The sequence below is a fragment of the Myotis myotis genome, unplaced genomic scaffold (genome assembly GCF_014108235.1).
Source record: "Myotis myotis isolate mMyoMyo1 unplaced genomic scaffold, mMyoMyo1.p scaffold_m19_p_6, whole genome shotgun sequence".
In the NCBI taxonomy this organism is placed as follows: Eukaryota; Metazoa; Chordata; class Mammalia; order Chiroptera; family Vespertilionidae; genus Myotis; species Myotis myotis.
Genome location: NW_023416368.1, coordinates 77,645,143 through 77,657,812, shown reverse-complemented (window position 1 = coordinate 77,657,812; position 12,670 = coordinate 77,645,143). Strand labels below are relative to the sequence as shown.

At 56.9% G+C, this 12,670-nt stretch overlaps 1 protein-coding gene across 1 annotated transcript in view; it reads right to left on the bottom strand.

Moving 5' to 3' along the window:
- HCN2 (hyperpolarization activated cyclic nucleotide gated potassium and sodium channel 2) overlaps window positions 1-12,670 on the bottom strand; it is a 30,184-nt gene that overhangs the window by 16,036 nt on the left and 1,478 nt on the right. Inside the window, exons 2-4 of the mRNA XM_036313812.1 lie at window positions 3,358-3,781; window positions 2,588-2,749; window positions 1,014-1,232 (exon numbers count right to left, since the gene is read on the bottom strand). Coding sequence (XP_036169705.1) covers window positions 1,014-1,232; window positions 2,588-2,749; window positions 3,358-3,781 — 805 coding nt within the window. The remainder of the gene's footprint in view (window positions 1-1,013; window positions 1,233-2,587; window positions 2,750-3,357; window positions 3,782-12,670) is intronic.

Below are 12,670 nucleotides of genomic sequence, written 5' to 3'. Positions count from 1 at the left end.
TCGTGTAAGTGGATCCCGTGCAATACTTGGGTTATGCTGATGCTAACAGAAGTTAATCCATGTGTCCTATCCCTGACAGCTTGACCCCAGGCCCCCAAGATGCTGGTCCCCCATTCCAGAGACCCTCAACTCTGCCTATGGCCCTGGTGCCCCCCCCCCCCAGGATCTTTCTATAAACCCAGGGGATGTGGCAGAGGTGCCAGGCCCTGCTGTCCCCAGGATGGCATCCCCAGGGGTGCCCCAACTCCATTTCCACTCCGGCCCCACCCAGCCACAGCTGCCCTGAGCTCAGCAGAACCCGTGATGGTGGGCGGGTGGCAGCACCAGCTCATGTTTGGGTGTGAGGCCATGGCTTCCGGACAGCCAGGGCACCTGGCACTGGGCCCAGCTGACCCGGCTAACCCGACTGGCACTGCTGGGGGTGCTCACAGCTGCCCAGCCAGGGTCAGCCATCTGGCAGCAGTGCAGGATAGATAGGGGCAGCAATGGGGTGGGGGCCAAGCTCACCCTTGGCCCTTAGAGAAACTGAGGCACAGGGCAGCCATCAAGGCCATATTTCAGAAAAGGCTGGTCTAGGGGGCCAGCACCTGCTTTCCCTCAGCTTTTCCAGTCCCCGGGCCCTTGGACTAGTCGCATGGAGGCTCCCCCAACCCTGAGGCCAGGTCCAAGTGGCTGAACGTATTTGCTCCCCCAGTGGCCTCCCCCACAGACCTGGCTGACCAGCACGTACGCAAGTGACCCCAGTCCTCTTGGACCCTGCTCAGTGCCTTCCCTGCCATAGCCTCCCCCAAGCCAGCCCGAAACCCCAGAATTTCACCTCCAAGAGAGGCCCCCCTGTGTTCCCTGCTCCCAGAGAGCTCCCTGATGCCTCATGGGCTGGCCCTGCCCTGTTTGGACCCCCTCACTTCTATCCCCCTCCTCGGCATATGTCCCTTCCGGGCTCCAGACTTCCCTCTGGGGCCCCCACACCCCCCACCAGGAGCTGGAGGAATAGTGGGGTGGGCCCCTCAGACCTTCTCCTGGTACTGGCGCCTCGAGGAGTCCAGTGACTGGATGAGGGCTGTGGCGTGTCCGATGAACATAGCGTAGCAGGTGGCACCCACGATCATACTCAGCATCGTCAGCCAGATGTCCGTCATGCTCTCAGGTGCCTGCCGACCGTACCCAATGCAGAGCATGTGGCTCATGGCCTTGAAGAGCGCAAAGGAGTAGAGCTCGCTCCACGAGTGATTCTGCAAAGCCACACACAGGTGGGCAGTGGGCAGGTGCTCACAGCCCCAGGGAGCTCCTTGGCCCCAGGGCCCAGCTGCCTGTCCTCCCCCAGGCATCCAAGGTGGAGAGCTTCCCATGTCCAGGGACAACTAAGAAACTAGACTCAGGCAGGTGATGTGACGTGTGCACGTGTCACAGTGAGTCAGCACCAGGAGCAGGTCTGGAGCTGCTTCCTCACTTCACTCCCGGAGAAACTGAGGATCAGGGGGGCCAGAGTCCGGCCCTGGGTGCTCAGGAGCACCCCCCTCCACCCCCCTTTGCAGCCTCTGCTTAGAATGGGTCAGAGGATGTGAAAGTTCAGGGACGCTGTGGACGGTGAGCGGAGACACCAGAATCCGATCAGAGGGCAGGAGGGTGGAGGCATCTGGCAGGGCCAGGAGGATGCTCCCCCCCCCACCCCCCGTCCTCAGTTAACCCGGCTGTGGGAGGGGGCAGTGGGGCCCATTCAGGAAACAGGACAGCATGCCCGGGTGTCCGGCCAGACAATGAGCTGCCTCAGCCAGCAGCTGTGCCAGGCGCTGGGTGCGCGCCTGAGGATGCTCCCTCTGCTCTCTCTCGCCCATCAACGCCCCCATCCCTCCTCCCTCTCCTGCCCAGCTCCGAGTGCTACCCACCCCACCAGTGCCAGCGGCTCCGCACTCCAGGGGTGGGAGAAAGGCGCCTTGTGGTGCTAAAGAGCACCCAAGACTCGCCCTTTTCAACAGTGGGCATCTCAGCTGGGCAGCAAGTGGTGACTGGGTCTCTCCATGGATTGTTATATTTTACTAGGGGCCCAGAGCACAAAATTCATGCACTTGTGTGGGGGGGTCCCTCAGCCCAGCCTGCGCCCTCTTGCAGTCTGGGAGCCCTCAGGGGATGTCTGACTGCCACGAAGGCGGGAGAGGCTCCCGCCACTGCTGCCACACTTGCCAGCCTTGAGCCTGGCTTCTGGCTGAGCGGAGCTCCCCCTGTGGGAGCGCACTGACCACCAGGGGGCAGCTCCTGCATTGAGCGTCTGCCCCCTGGTGGTCAGTGCGCATCATAGCGACCAGTCGTTTTGCCTTTCGATCAGTTTGCATATTAGCCTTTTATTATATAGGACGGCCCATGATACCACATTCTCATTTCTTTCTTTTTTTTTTTCTTTTGAATAAATGATGTACATTAGAAAGTAGACTCAATGGGGGGGGCAGTAAGCAGATATTATGTCTGGTGACAAAAGTTGTTATAGTCGCTGGAATGATCGAGGAGCTGCATGTTCCTGGCCCCAGAGGGGCGCAAATTTGGGTCCCCAGGACAAGGCCCGGGTGGGCGTGGCCCAGGGCGGGGCGCTTACCACCATGCCGTTGATTGACACCCAGCAGTTGCGGGGGAAGTCCTGCAGCATGGGCACCAGGAACTGCAGGCAGCCGTCCCAGTGGCACAGCAGCAGCATCATGCTGATGAGGTTGCAGATGCGCATGACCGCGCTCGCCAGGTCGTAGGTCATGTGGAAAATCTGGGGCGGGACGCAGTGAGGTAGAAAGGAGCCCCCCACACCGCCCCACGCCCGCCGGACCCAAATCCCCTCCCACACTCCCAGGAGGCCCTGCTACCTTTCTGGTTAGTGAAATGTCCTGAGGGCGTGTAGGCAGGACCACTGCCCCTTCCAGCTACCCTGTCCCTGCCCGCTTCCCCCCTAGGAGTCTGTCGCTGCCTTGGAAACTGGGGGTGACATCACTGGGTATGGGCGGTCCCAACTTGGGAGACAGGGACATGACTTCACTTCCTTGGGCCTCAGTTTCCCCACTGCCAAACGGAGCTGTGGATTCCTCCTCTTACAGGGCAGAATGAAGGAAAGGGGCGCAGATGTGTCAAGAGTCTGCGCTGTGTTCCCTGTGACCACAGCCCGTGGCTCCGCCCTGCAGGGGCCCTTGGGACCCCACCGAGCCCCCACACCACGCCCAAGTTCTATCCCCTGTGGTGCAGGCCCTTCACTGCAGCCTTTGTGACCCCACCCCCGCCCTCTCCTGCGCCTGGAACCCCGCCGGCCTTCTCCTGTGGCCCCGCCCCTGGGCCCTCACAGCCCCGCCCCTGCAGCAACGGCCCCTCCCTCAGCGCCCTCACCTCCTCCCACTGGTGGATGTAGCGGATGAGTCGCGACAGGCGCAGCAGCCGCAGCAGGCTGAGGATTTTGGTGAAGCGCACGATGCGCAGGGCGCGCGCCGTCTTGTAGACCTCGGAGTCGATGCCTTTCTCCACGATGAGGAAGATATAGTCCACGGGGATGGAGGACACAAAGTCCACCACGAACCACGTGCGCAGGTACTTCTTCTTGATCTTCTCAGGGTCCAGGATGATCTCCGTGTTGTCCTCGATCACGATGCCCGTGCGGAAGTTCAGCACCAGGTCCATGAGGAAGAACGTGTCCGAGACCACGTTGAACACGATCCACGGGGCCGTGGTCTCGTCCTTGAAGAAGGTGATGCCCACCGGGATGATGATGAGGTTGCCCACCATGAACAGCAGCATGGTGAAGTCCCAGTAGAACCTGGGGAGAGGCGTGGCGTCAGCCCTGGAGCCCCGGCCCACGCCATGCGCTCCGGAGGCCTGCCCTCCCCGCTGTGCACCTGCGCCTTCGAGGACCAGCCCAGATCTCTCCTCCTCCAGCAAATCCGAGACTGTGGCGCCCGTGTAGCTAATGTGGACTCTGTCTCCAGGTGGGGGACCTCCTGGAGTGGATTCCTCCTCTTACAGGGCAGAATGAACCCCTTACAGAACCCCACAGCCCGCTGGCTGCCCCAGCCCGAGGCCCTCTCGCTGGCTCAGTTCTGACCTTCCCTCCCTGAAGAAGCTCCAGACCTCACAAAGCCTAAGGAAGAGGTCGCCCAAAAATTGACTAAAACTTTCCTTTGACCAAAACACCCAGTGTGCCTGGCGTAAGGGTGGAGTCCAAGGGACAAGAAAGGAGAGGGAGCTAAGCAGAGCGAGGCCAGGGTGGTGGGGAGGGGGTGGTGGTGGCAGTGCAAGGAGCATGATGGCAGGTTCAGCGGGGGCGCCCGGGGTTGGAGAGTGCAGGGTGGGAGGTGGACATGTCAGCTTGACCTGGGGATCCAGGACACCAGCATCAGCAGGTGGGCGTCCAGGTGCTTGTATTTCCATTGCAGGAAGCACCCCGAGTGCCACAGACAGGGAGGGGTGCCAGTCCAGCTGGGGAAGGTGGCAAAGACCAGGTGGGGCCAGGGCAAAGGGCCGAGGCTGTGGGAGGAAGCTGGGCAACAGGACTTGGCAACTGCTCGGACATTTGGTGCGAGAAATGCGCCTGGAAAAGGGATGACGGGCTGCTTCCATTCCCAAATACAAGACCCCGAGGTCAATTCCTAAATTCCACCTGGAGAGCGCTCTCAGAGCAGGGCCCATCCACTCGAGGAACAGCTACAGCTGGCCCAGCACGGTGTCCTGAATAAAGTGGTCATGCGGACAGACAGACACAGCAAAAGGCCACACGGACAAACTGCCGGCTGGCAGCAATCAAGCAAATGTGAATCAAAACCACTCGGAGGGAGAACTGCCAGTTCCTCAAAAAGTTAAACTGAGTCACCATACGATGCAGCAATTCCATTTTAAGATTGAAAGAAGGGCCTGGCTGGGGTGGCTCAGTGGATAGAGCGTCGGCCTGCGGACTGAAAGGTCCCAGGTTCGATTCCAGTCAAGGGCATGTATTTTGGTTGCAGGCACATACCTAGTAGGAGGTTTGCAGGAGGCAGCTGATCGATGTTTCTAACTCTCTATCTCTCTCCCTCCCTCTCTGTAAAAAATCAATAAAATACACATTTAAAAAAAAAAGATTGAAAGAAGGGCCTGGCTGGGGTGGCTCAGTGGTTGAGCTTCGACCTATGAACCAGGAGGTCACAGTTCGATTCCCAGTCAGGGCACATGTCCGGGTTGCAGGCTCGATCCCCAGTGTGGGGCGTGCAGGAAGCAGCCAATCACTGATTCTCTCTCATCGTTGAGGTTTCTATCTCTCTCTCCCTCTCCCTTCCTCTCTGAAATATATATATATATATTAAAGATTGAAAGAAGAGACTCAAACAGGTACTGTGCTCGCATGTTCACAGCATCACGATTCATAACACCAAAAAGGTGGAAACAACCCAAATGTCCATCACTGAGCGATTGTGGTCCACCCACACACAGGAATATTACTTGGCTATGAAAAGGAACGAAGCACTGACACTACAACACGTGTAAACTTTGAAAAAACGATGCTCAGTGAGAGAAGCAGACACAGAAGGCCACTCAGCGTGTGACTCCAATTATGTGAAATGTCCGGACAGGCAAATCCATAGACACAGAAAGTAGGTTCATGGTTGCCAGGGGTGAGGAGGGGGATAGGGAGTTTCCGTTTTGGAAAATGAAAATGTTCTGGACATGGATGGGATGAGGGGTACACAACACATTGTGATTGTACTTAATGCCACTCAACTGTACGCTTTTTAAAAAAACATAAATTTTTATTGATTTCAAAGAGGAAGGGAGGGGGAGAGAGAGATAGAAACATCAATGATGAGAGAGGATCATTGATTGGCTGCCTCCTGCACGCCCCACACTAGGGATCAAGCCCGCAACCCAGGCATGTGCCCTTGACCGGGAGTCGAACCTGGGACCTTTCAGTCCGCAGGCCAACACTATCCACTGAACCAATTGTACACTTTCAAATGAGTAAATGCCAAATTTTATGTTATATATATATATATATATATATATATATATGTTAACATTATAAAAAACAAACAAACACGAAGCCTGGGGGTCTCAGTGATGAGCAGCTGCCCCAGATCATGGGTCTGAGCCCACACCTGCTGCCTAGATTCAGGCAAAGGAGGGTCTTGAATTTTGAACAGACAAGTATTTGATTTTTCCTTTAATGTGGAGGGAAAGGCACCCCCCCCCTCCATCATGTCGGCCTCTCAGGTGTCTCTCGGGGTCTTCAATCCCCAAGTGGGTTTGTGCGGACTCTCCTGTCGGACCAGCACTCGCCCCATCATGGCTGGAGACCCCACGTGCACTGAGGGAAGGCGCTGTCACATGTAGGTGGGGCATTGCCCGGAAGGACCCTCAAAGCCTGCAACTCCCGGGCTCCTCCCGGATGGACAGAAGAAGAGACTGAGGTTCTCAGTGGCTGGAGGGACTCGCCCCGACGAGCACACGCAAGCCCTAGCACTGGCTTGGCTGCAGTGAGCTCCCTATGCTGGTAGCGGCTGTAAATTGGCTCCTTTCTGATGGTGCTGTGAGAGCTATTAACACCGCGCCTACCGGCTGGTGTTCCACTCCAGGGAATTGATCCCAAGGAAACTGTCCAAGCGGAAGAGAAAAAAATTAAAAAGTTATTTGCACCAACATATTCACAATAGCTCAGCCTGGGAGAGCCAAAGGCTGGAAGAGACCCAGCATCTAACACTGTGGGGGCAGCGGCCAGAGCTGGCCGGCACCCACTTTGCCCACCGGCAGGTGTGACCTTGGGCGAGTCCTCCCAGTCCTTGGGAACCTCGGTCTCTTCTATTCATCCCGGAGGAGCCCAGGGTGGGGCAGCTTTTGAGGGTCCTCCCAGGGAACTGCCCGCCCACATGTGATGGAACCTTCTCGCAATGGTGGCGGGTGCTCTGGCCATGATGGGAGGGCACCGGTCCTATGGGAGAGCCCTGGACAAACCCATCTGGGGTGGGATAAAGACCTGGAGGGAACTGAAGGGCTGACTTGATCTGGGGGTGGGTGTTAAGGGCAAAATCAAATGATTACTAGAAATTCCAGACCTTTTTTCACCTGAATCTAGACAAGGTGTGGCGCTCAGGCCCCCCATCTGAGGTACCTACTCATCCTTGAGACCCCAAGGCCTCAACATCCAATTGGATCGAGGGGCCCCACCTGCTCCCAATACCCAGAGCATCCACTATAGAGCTCCTAATTCCATCCCCACCCTCTCTGAAATGAGAACTTCTGCCCCCATTTTGGGGCATACACCCTGTTACAGAGCAAGCAAGAAAGAGTAACAGAAGGCCAGGGCAGCCTAGAAACCACCAGGGGGCCTAGAAACTATCTAAATGACCACAGAACATGAGGGCATCCTTGACATGTGACTCTCCAGACATTCTCTCCTTTTATTCTTGGGGTGGGGGAGGTAGGGACAGGCACCACACTTCCCCACTGACAGACGAGAGAGGTGCCACAGCCAGGGAATTGGGGCAAGGCATTGGAACCCAGAACTGCCACCCCCAGGGCCTGTCCTCTGTCTACTGTCCCGCTGTCTGGAACTCTGCCTACAGGCTCTGAGCCTCAGCCCGATCACATGCTGTGCACTGTCTTCCCATTCTGCGTGGTGTCCCCTGGGCTTTTAAGGTGCTGGAGCAGAAGGCAGGGGACTGAAGAGGGGCTGATGGGCAGGACGACCTGGTACCATGCACAGGACATCTCACCTGCTCCAACTGGATGCCCCCAAGTTGGCGTGGGGCTTGTCCCTTGTCCTCTCCAGCCAGCCTAGTCCCCCCAAGGGGAAACTGAGACTGGGGGTAAAGGAACTGGGTGGAAGGTAGAGGAACCCAGGGTATGTGCCCCAGCACCCTGCCCACCCCCTTGAACCGTGCAGCCAGGGGCTAATCACTCTCCTTCTCTGAGCCCCAATGCCTCATCCGCCCAATCCCAGCAGCCCCTTCCTCATCGGGCACCCCAGGTACCACCAGGGCACAGGGACCACTGGGATACTGTCAGGCAGCCAAGCAGGAGCTGATGCACGGTCAGCCCTCAGTTACTCAGCACCTCCAATGACCACAGTTAAGTCCTGTATTTTAAAATGTCCCCTAACAAGTAACAGTGGAGCCCTTGCTTCTGTGGAAGCACCCATATCCCGCTGCTCCTTCCAGGAGGGCAGTGGACGGACTGGCCAGTTCACACAGAGAAAAGCAGGCCAGAGAGGCACAGGGAGGGGAAGGCTCATCAGCCATGACCCCTGGCCCCAGACCCAGGCCCCTCAGCCCCTGCACCCTATAGATGGGAGAGGGCCTGCAGCCTCTTCCAGGAGCACCCACACAGGCTGGTGACCTCAGTGGGGCCCTGCTGGCTGCCACCACCCTGAGCTCAGTTCTCCTCTAGCAGCTGCCCAGCTATTCTCTTGGCTCAGACAATCTGAGGCATGGCTGGTGCTAAGTGACAGGACCCAGGCAGCCAGACTTCCCAGCAGGAACTGGGTTGAGGCCCCCACAGCCACTGGTGGGGACATGGTGATCAAGGCAGCCGGCTCCCTCCCTCCAGGATGCGAGAATCCAGAACCGTGGGAATTACATATCTGGCAAATCTGAGGGATTAGGGGCCAGGTCTGTGATTAAGGGAGAGCGGGGACGGAGGATTAGGGGCCTGAGCCCTCGGATGTAGAGCTATAAGAGGCGAGTGTCAGGGATTAGGAAAGAGATACTCCTGCCAGGGAAGATGCCGGATTCCCAGCTTATCCCAAGACAGGGCGGACTGTGGGGTTGAAGGTGTGCCCGGCCATGAGGACACACAGTGACCAAACAGACCTGGCCCTCCCTCAAGGCCCAAATTCAGGCGGGGAGACAGGTGTTCCATACAAACAGATAAATAAAAGGGGTGCTTCAGAGGGACCACTTTAGCCAGGGTGGTCTGGGAGGACTTCTTGCAGCAAGTGGCATCTGAACGGATTATGGAGAAGGAGCCCTTGGTTTAGTGTGGGAGGCACTGCACCATGGCAGAGGGAGCAGGAAGTGCAAAGGTCCTGTGGCTGCAGTGGGTTCCCCTTTCAAGGCTGGCTGGGTGGCCTGGGGTGGAGCAGAGGGGAGTAAAGGAGGTGAGAGGAGATGATGGGAGGGGACAGATGGTGGCTTTAAGGGCCTTGGGAGTTTGGGCCAGCGAGGCTTTAAGTGAGGGAAAGATGGACTTACGTGTACCTTGCGACGCCTCTGCTGGCAGCCAGAGGCCAGGAAGTGGGCAGAGGATGGCATTCGACAGGAGATGAGATAACTTGTGTTTGTTGGATTTGAAGTGGGTTTGCTGATGGGGGAAGTGCGGCAGGGTCTGGCCTAAGCAAGCAAGCGGCTGAGGAAGCTCCTCCCTCCCAACCCCCAAGCATCCCCTTGAGAAGGCCTGGGGAGGTGAGAGTTTAAAGCAGGGAATTCAGGGACCAGAGGTTTGAAATTCTAGCAGGAAGCCTCTGGAGTGATGAGAGAGGCTTCGGTTAACTCCAGCCCGGACCCCTTTACAAGGATCATGGAGTTAACTTCCTCCCAGATGGAGGGTGGGCCGGGCCTCAATCCTCCCACCTGGGAAATGGGTTTTTTCACTGCTCCCAACTCCAAGTGCTTCATGTTGGGTCTGGAGCCAGGGAAACCCTAGCCCTTGGCCCTTGGCCCTTGGCCCACCCACTCTGGATAAAGTGGGGTTTATTCCTATGAGAAAGTGTAGGGATTTGCAGAGAGCCCCCCATCCTGATCTCCAGCTGATCCTTCGGGCCATCGGGGGGCGGGGGGACAGGGTGTCCAGTCCTGTAAGTTTCTTCAAGTTAGCCTCCCCTGCTACCCCAGTCTGGGGGACCGCAGAGGACATGACACAAAAACAAGTCAGCATCCGCAGATCCTGGCTTTGTAGAAACCGCTCTGAGGGCCAGGAAAGGGACCAACTCATCTCTTTCCTCCCATACCAGGCCTCCCAGCAATAGACAGTTCAGGAACATTATACTGAAAATCAACAGCAATAGGAAAGACTCAAGTCAGATCTCAGAGGCACTTACAGACTTAAGAACAGATGAAAGGCAGCAAGGAAGCCACTTGCCTAAACTCTCTCTGGGAGATGAGGACTCCACCCTCAGGTGAGAGCTCCCCTCAACCTGCCCAGCACCCAAGCATGCCCCTCAGGGAGTTCAGAGATGTCGTGGGCACCCACTGTGACAGGGATCTCTATAGACCCTCATGCCCATGGTGGGGGACTGATGGACAAGTAGACAACCCCAAGTGAAAAGGCAGCAGGCACAATGCGGGTGGGAACAGCAGGTGCACATGCTGAATGGGATCCTGGGGGAAGGGGCTTGTAAATGGGAGCTGGAAATCAGAAGCACTGGGGCGAGGACACGTGTGGCAGGGGGACCAGCTTGTACAAAGGCTATCATTCCACAGGAAAGAGAGGAGAACCGTGTGAGGTTTGAGGCCTGGCGTGATGCTGGCATAGCTGTGAAAGCCAGAATACCCCCTTCTGCTCATACCACCACCATCTCACATTTGGGGAAACTGAGCAGGGAGTTCCAGAAAGGACTCGAGACCAGTCATAGATGACACGGGGGCTTGCAGAAGACACCCTCCACAGTACCGTCTTGGCTGAGATGCGTCCCGCCCACAGGCCTCTGTAAATGCCCTCCTCCCTGCACACGCCATGCAGCCCGCACAGAATAAGGCACAGCCAGGGCTCTTCCAGTACCAAACAGTCATTGTCCTGTTCTCGGTGCCAGCCAAGTGCCAGGCCAGTGTTCAGGGACAGGCTCCACGGCAAGCAAAGAAGTCATAGCTCAAGGAAGTGGAAACTCTGTGGCCCTAGGTGGGACCCTGGGGCTGCTCAGGAGGGAACGTCCACCTCACCGCCCCAATTTCCATTTAAAATCAGGAATGGTGTGCAGACAGGGACACCACTGGAATTGGTATCTGCATCTTCGGGGTTTGAGGACACAAGGAAGCTAAAGTGGAAAAGTGGATCCAGAAAGGCCCCTCCCCCTGCTCTGTGAACTGTTTGTTCTTGTTTTGTTAATCCTCACCCGAGGATTTTCCATTGATTTTTAGAGAGAGTGGAAGGGAGGGAGACAGATATAGAGATGATAGCGATAGAGATAAACATGGAAGTGAGAGAGACACATTGGTTGGTTGCCTCCCATACTCGCCTGACCCGGCTGGGATCAAATCTGCAACCCAGGTACGTGCCCGTGACCAGGAATTGAACTTGCAGCCCTTCCTCGTGAGGGACAACGCTCTAACCACTTAGCAACACATCCAGGTGCTCCCAATATCTTGATCAATCCCCAGAATGCCTTTTCCCTCCATGTCTTCTTGGCCTGTATGGCACATGGCCAGAGGCCAGGCTGCCCAGTAGTCAAGAACATGGATAGGGCCAGCCTGCCTAGGTGTAAATACCTGATCTGCCCTTGACTAGCTGTGTGGCTTTGGGCAAGTGACTTTACCTCTCTGTGCCCCACCTTTCTCATATGTAAAATGCAGGTAGCTGCAGCACCACCTCACAGCTGATGTGAGGCTAAATCAATATTCCTAAGGTGCTCCTACAACACCTGGCCCAGGAAGCATTGTTCTGGTCATGTGCTTAGAGTCTGTCTCCATGTTGAATCAGAGGTTCTAGATGTGGCACAGTTCTGAAAGCATGGGGGTTGTAGAGGTCCTGCTGCACCCCAACTTGGCAGCAGCCTAAGTTTTTCAATTTGACTGTGGCTCCCCTAGTCCCAACTACAGGCCACCCCTCACTTGCTCATCCTATTTTACAATTATCTAACCAGCCCAGACCTCATGGCCTGCCCAGGATCCCACAGTCGACTGTGCTCAAGGAACACAGGATGGGGAGCCCAACTGCTCCCCCCAGCACCCCTCACCCACGCCTCACACTACCCCTTCTGCGAAGAAGAGGAAGCCTAGGACCACCTAAGTGCTGGAGGGAATGAGGGGATGGTTACTTTCTCAGCCATCTCCCCCTGCCTACCATGTCCTCAGCGCACTGTCTCAGCCAGTTGGCACTAGCTCCCCCTTTTCATAGACTGGAACATGACCCTTCACAGCTGAGACCCAAGCTCTCCCAGCCTGTACCATCTACAAAGGAATGCTGAGCCTCCACGCAGGTCAAGAGCATCCAGATGCATACCATCTGGACTGCCCCTAGGCCCCGCAACTCCCCACCTCTCACCCCTCCACGGCCTCTCTCAAAACTCAAGCCACTGGTTAAGGCTATATTCACCTCCCAGGGAAGGTCTGAGGGCTGAGGAGCTGAAATCCCAGGCTTTCTTCCAGCCTTGTCCCAGATTTGTGTGCCCCTGGGCTTCCCCAGTTGTCAAGTGGAGACCTCGGACATGGACATGGCGGGGAGATGGAGAACCTCTGGGTGAGGAGTTCTGGCGGGCTGGGAGCCGCGGCTGGGATGCTGTCCGTGGTGCTGAAATCGCGCCCGCCCTGAGAGCCGGGCTGGGAAGCCTGGAGGCGTCCCACACGGACCCCACTCGAGAACACAAAACTTCACACACACCGTGCATACAACTCAAAAACACTGCCCACCGGTGCACACCCACCCTGGCACACGCACACACACCTCCATTTCCCCCCACCACACAGACACACACCTAGGAACACGCTCCTCCCCATTCCTCAGCCCAAGCCCCCAGGACCCCCGCCTCCCA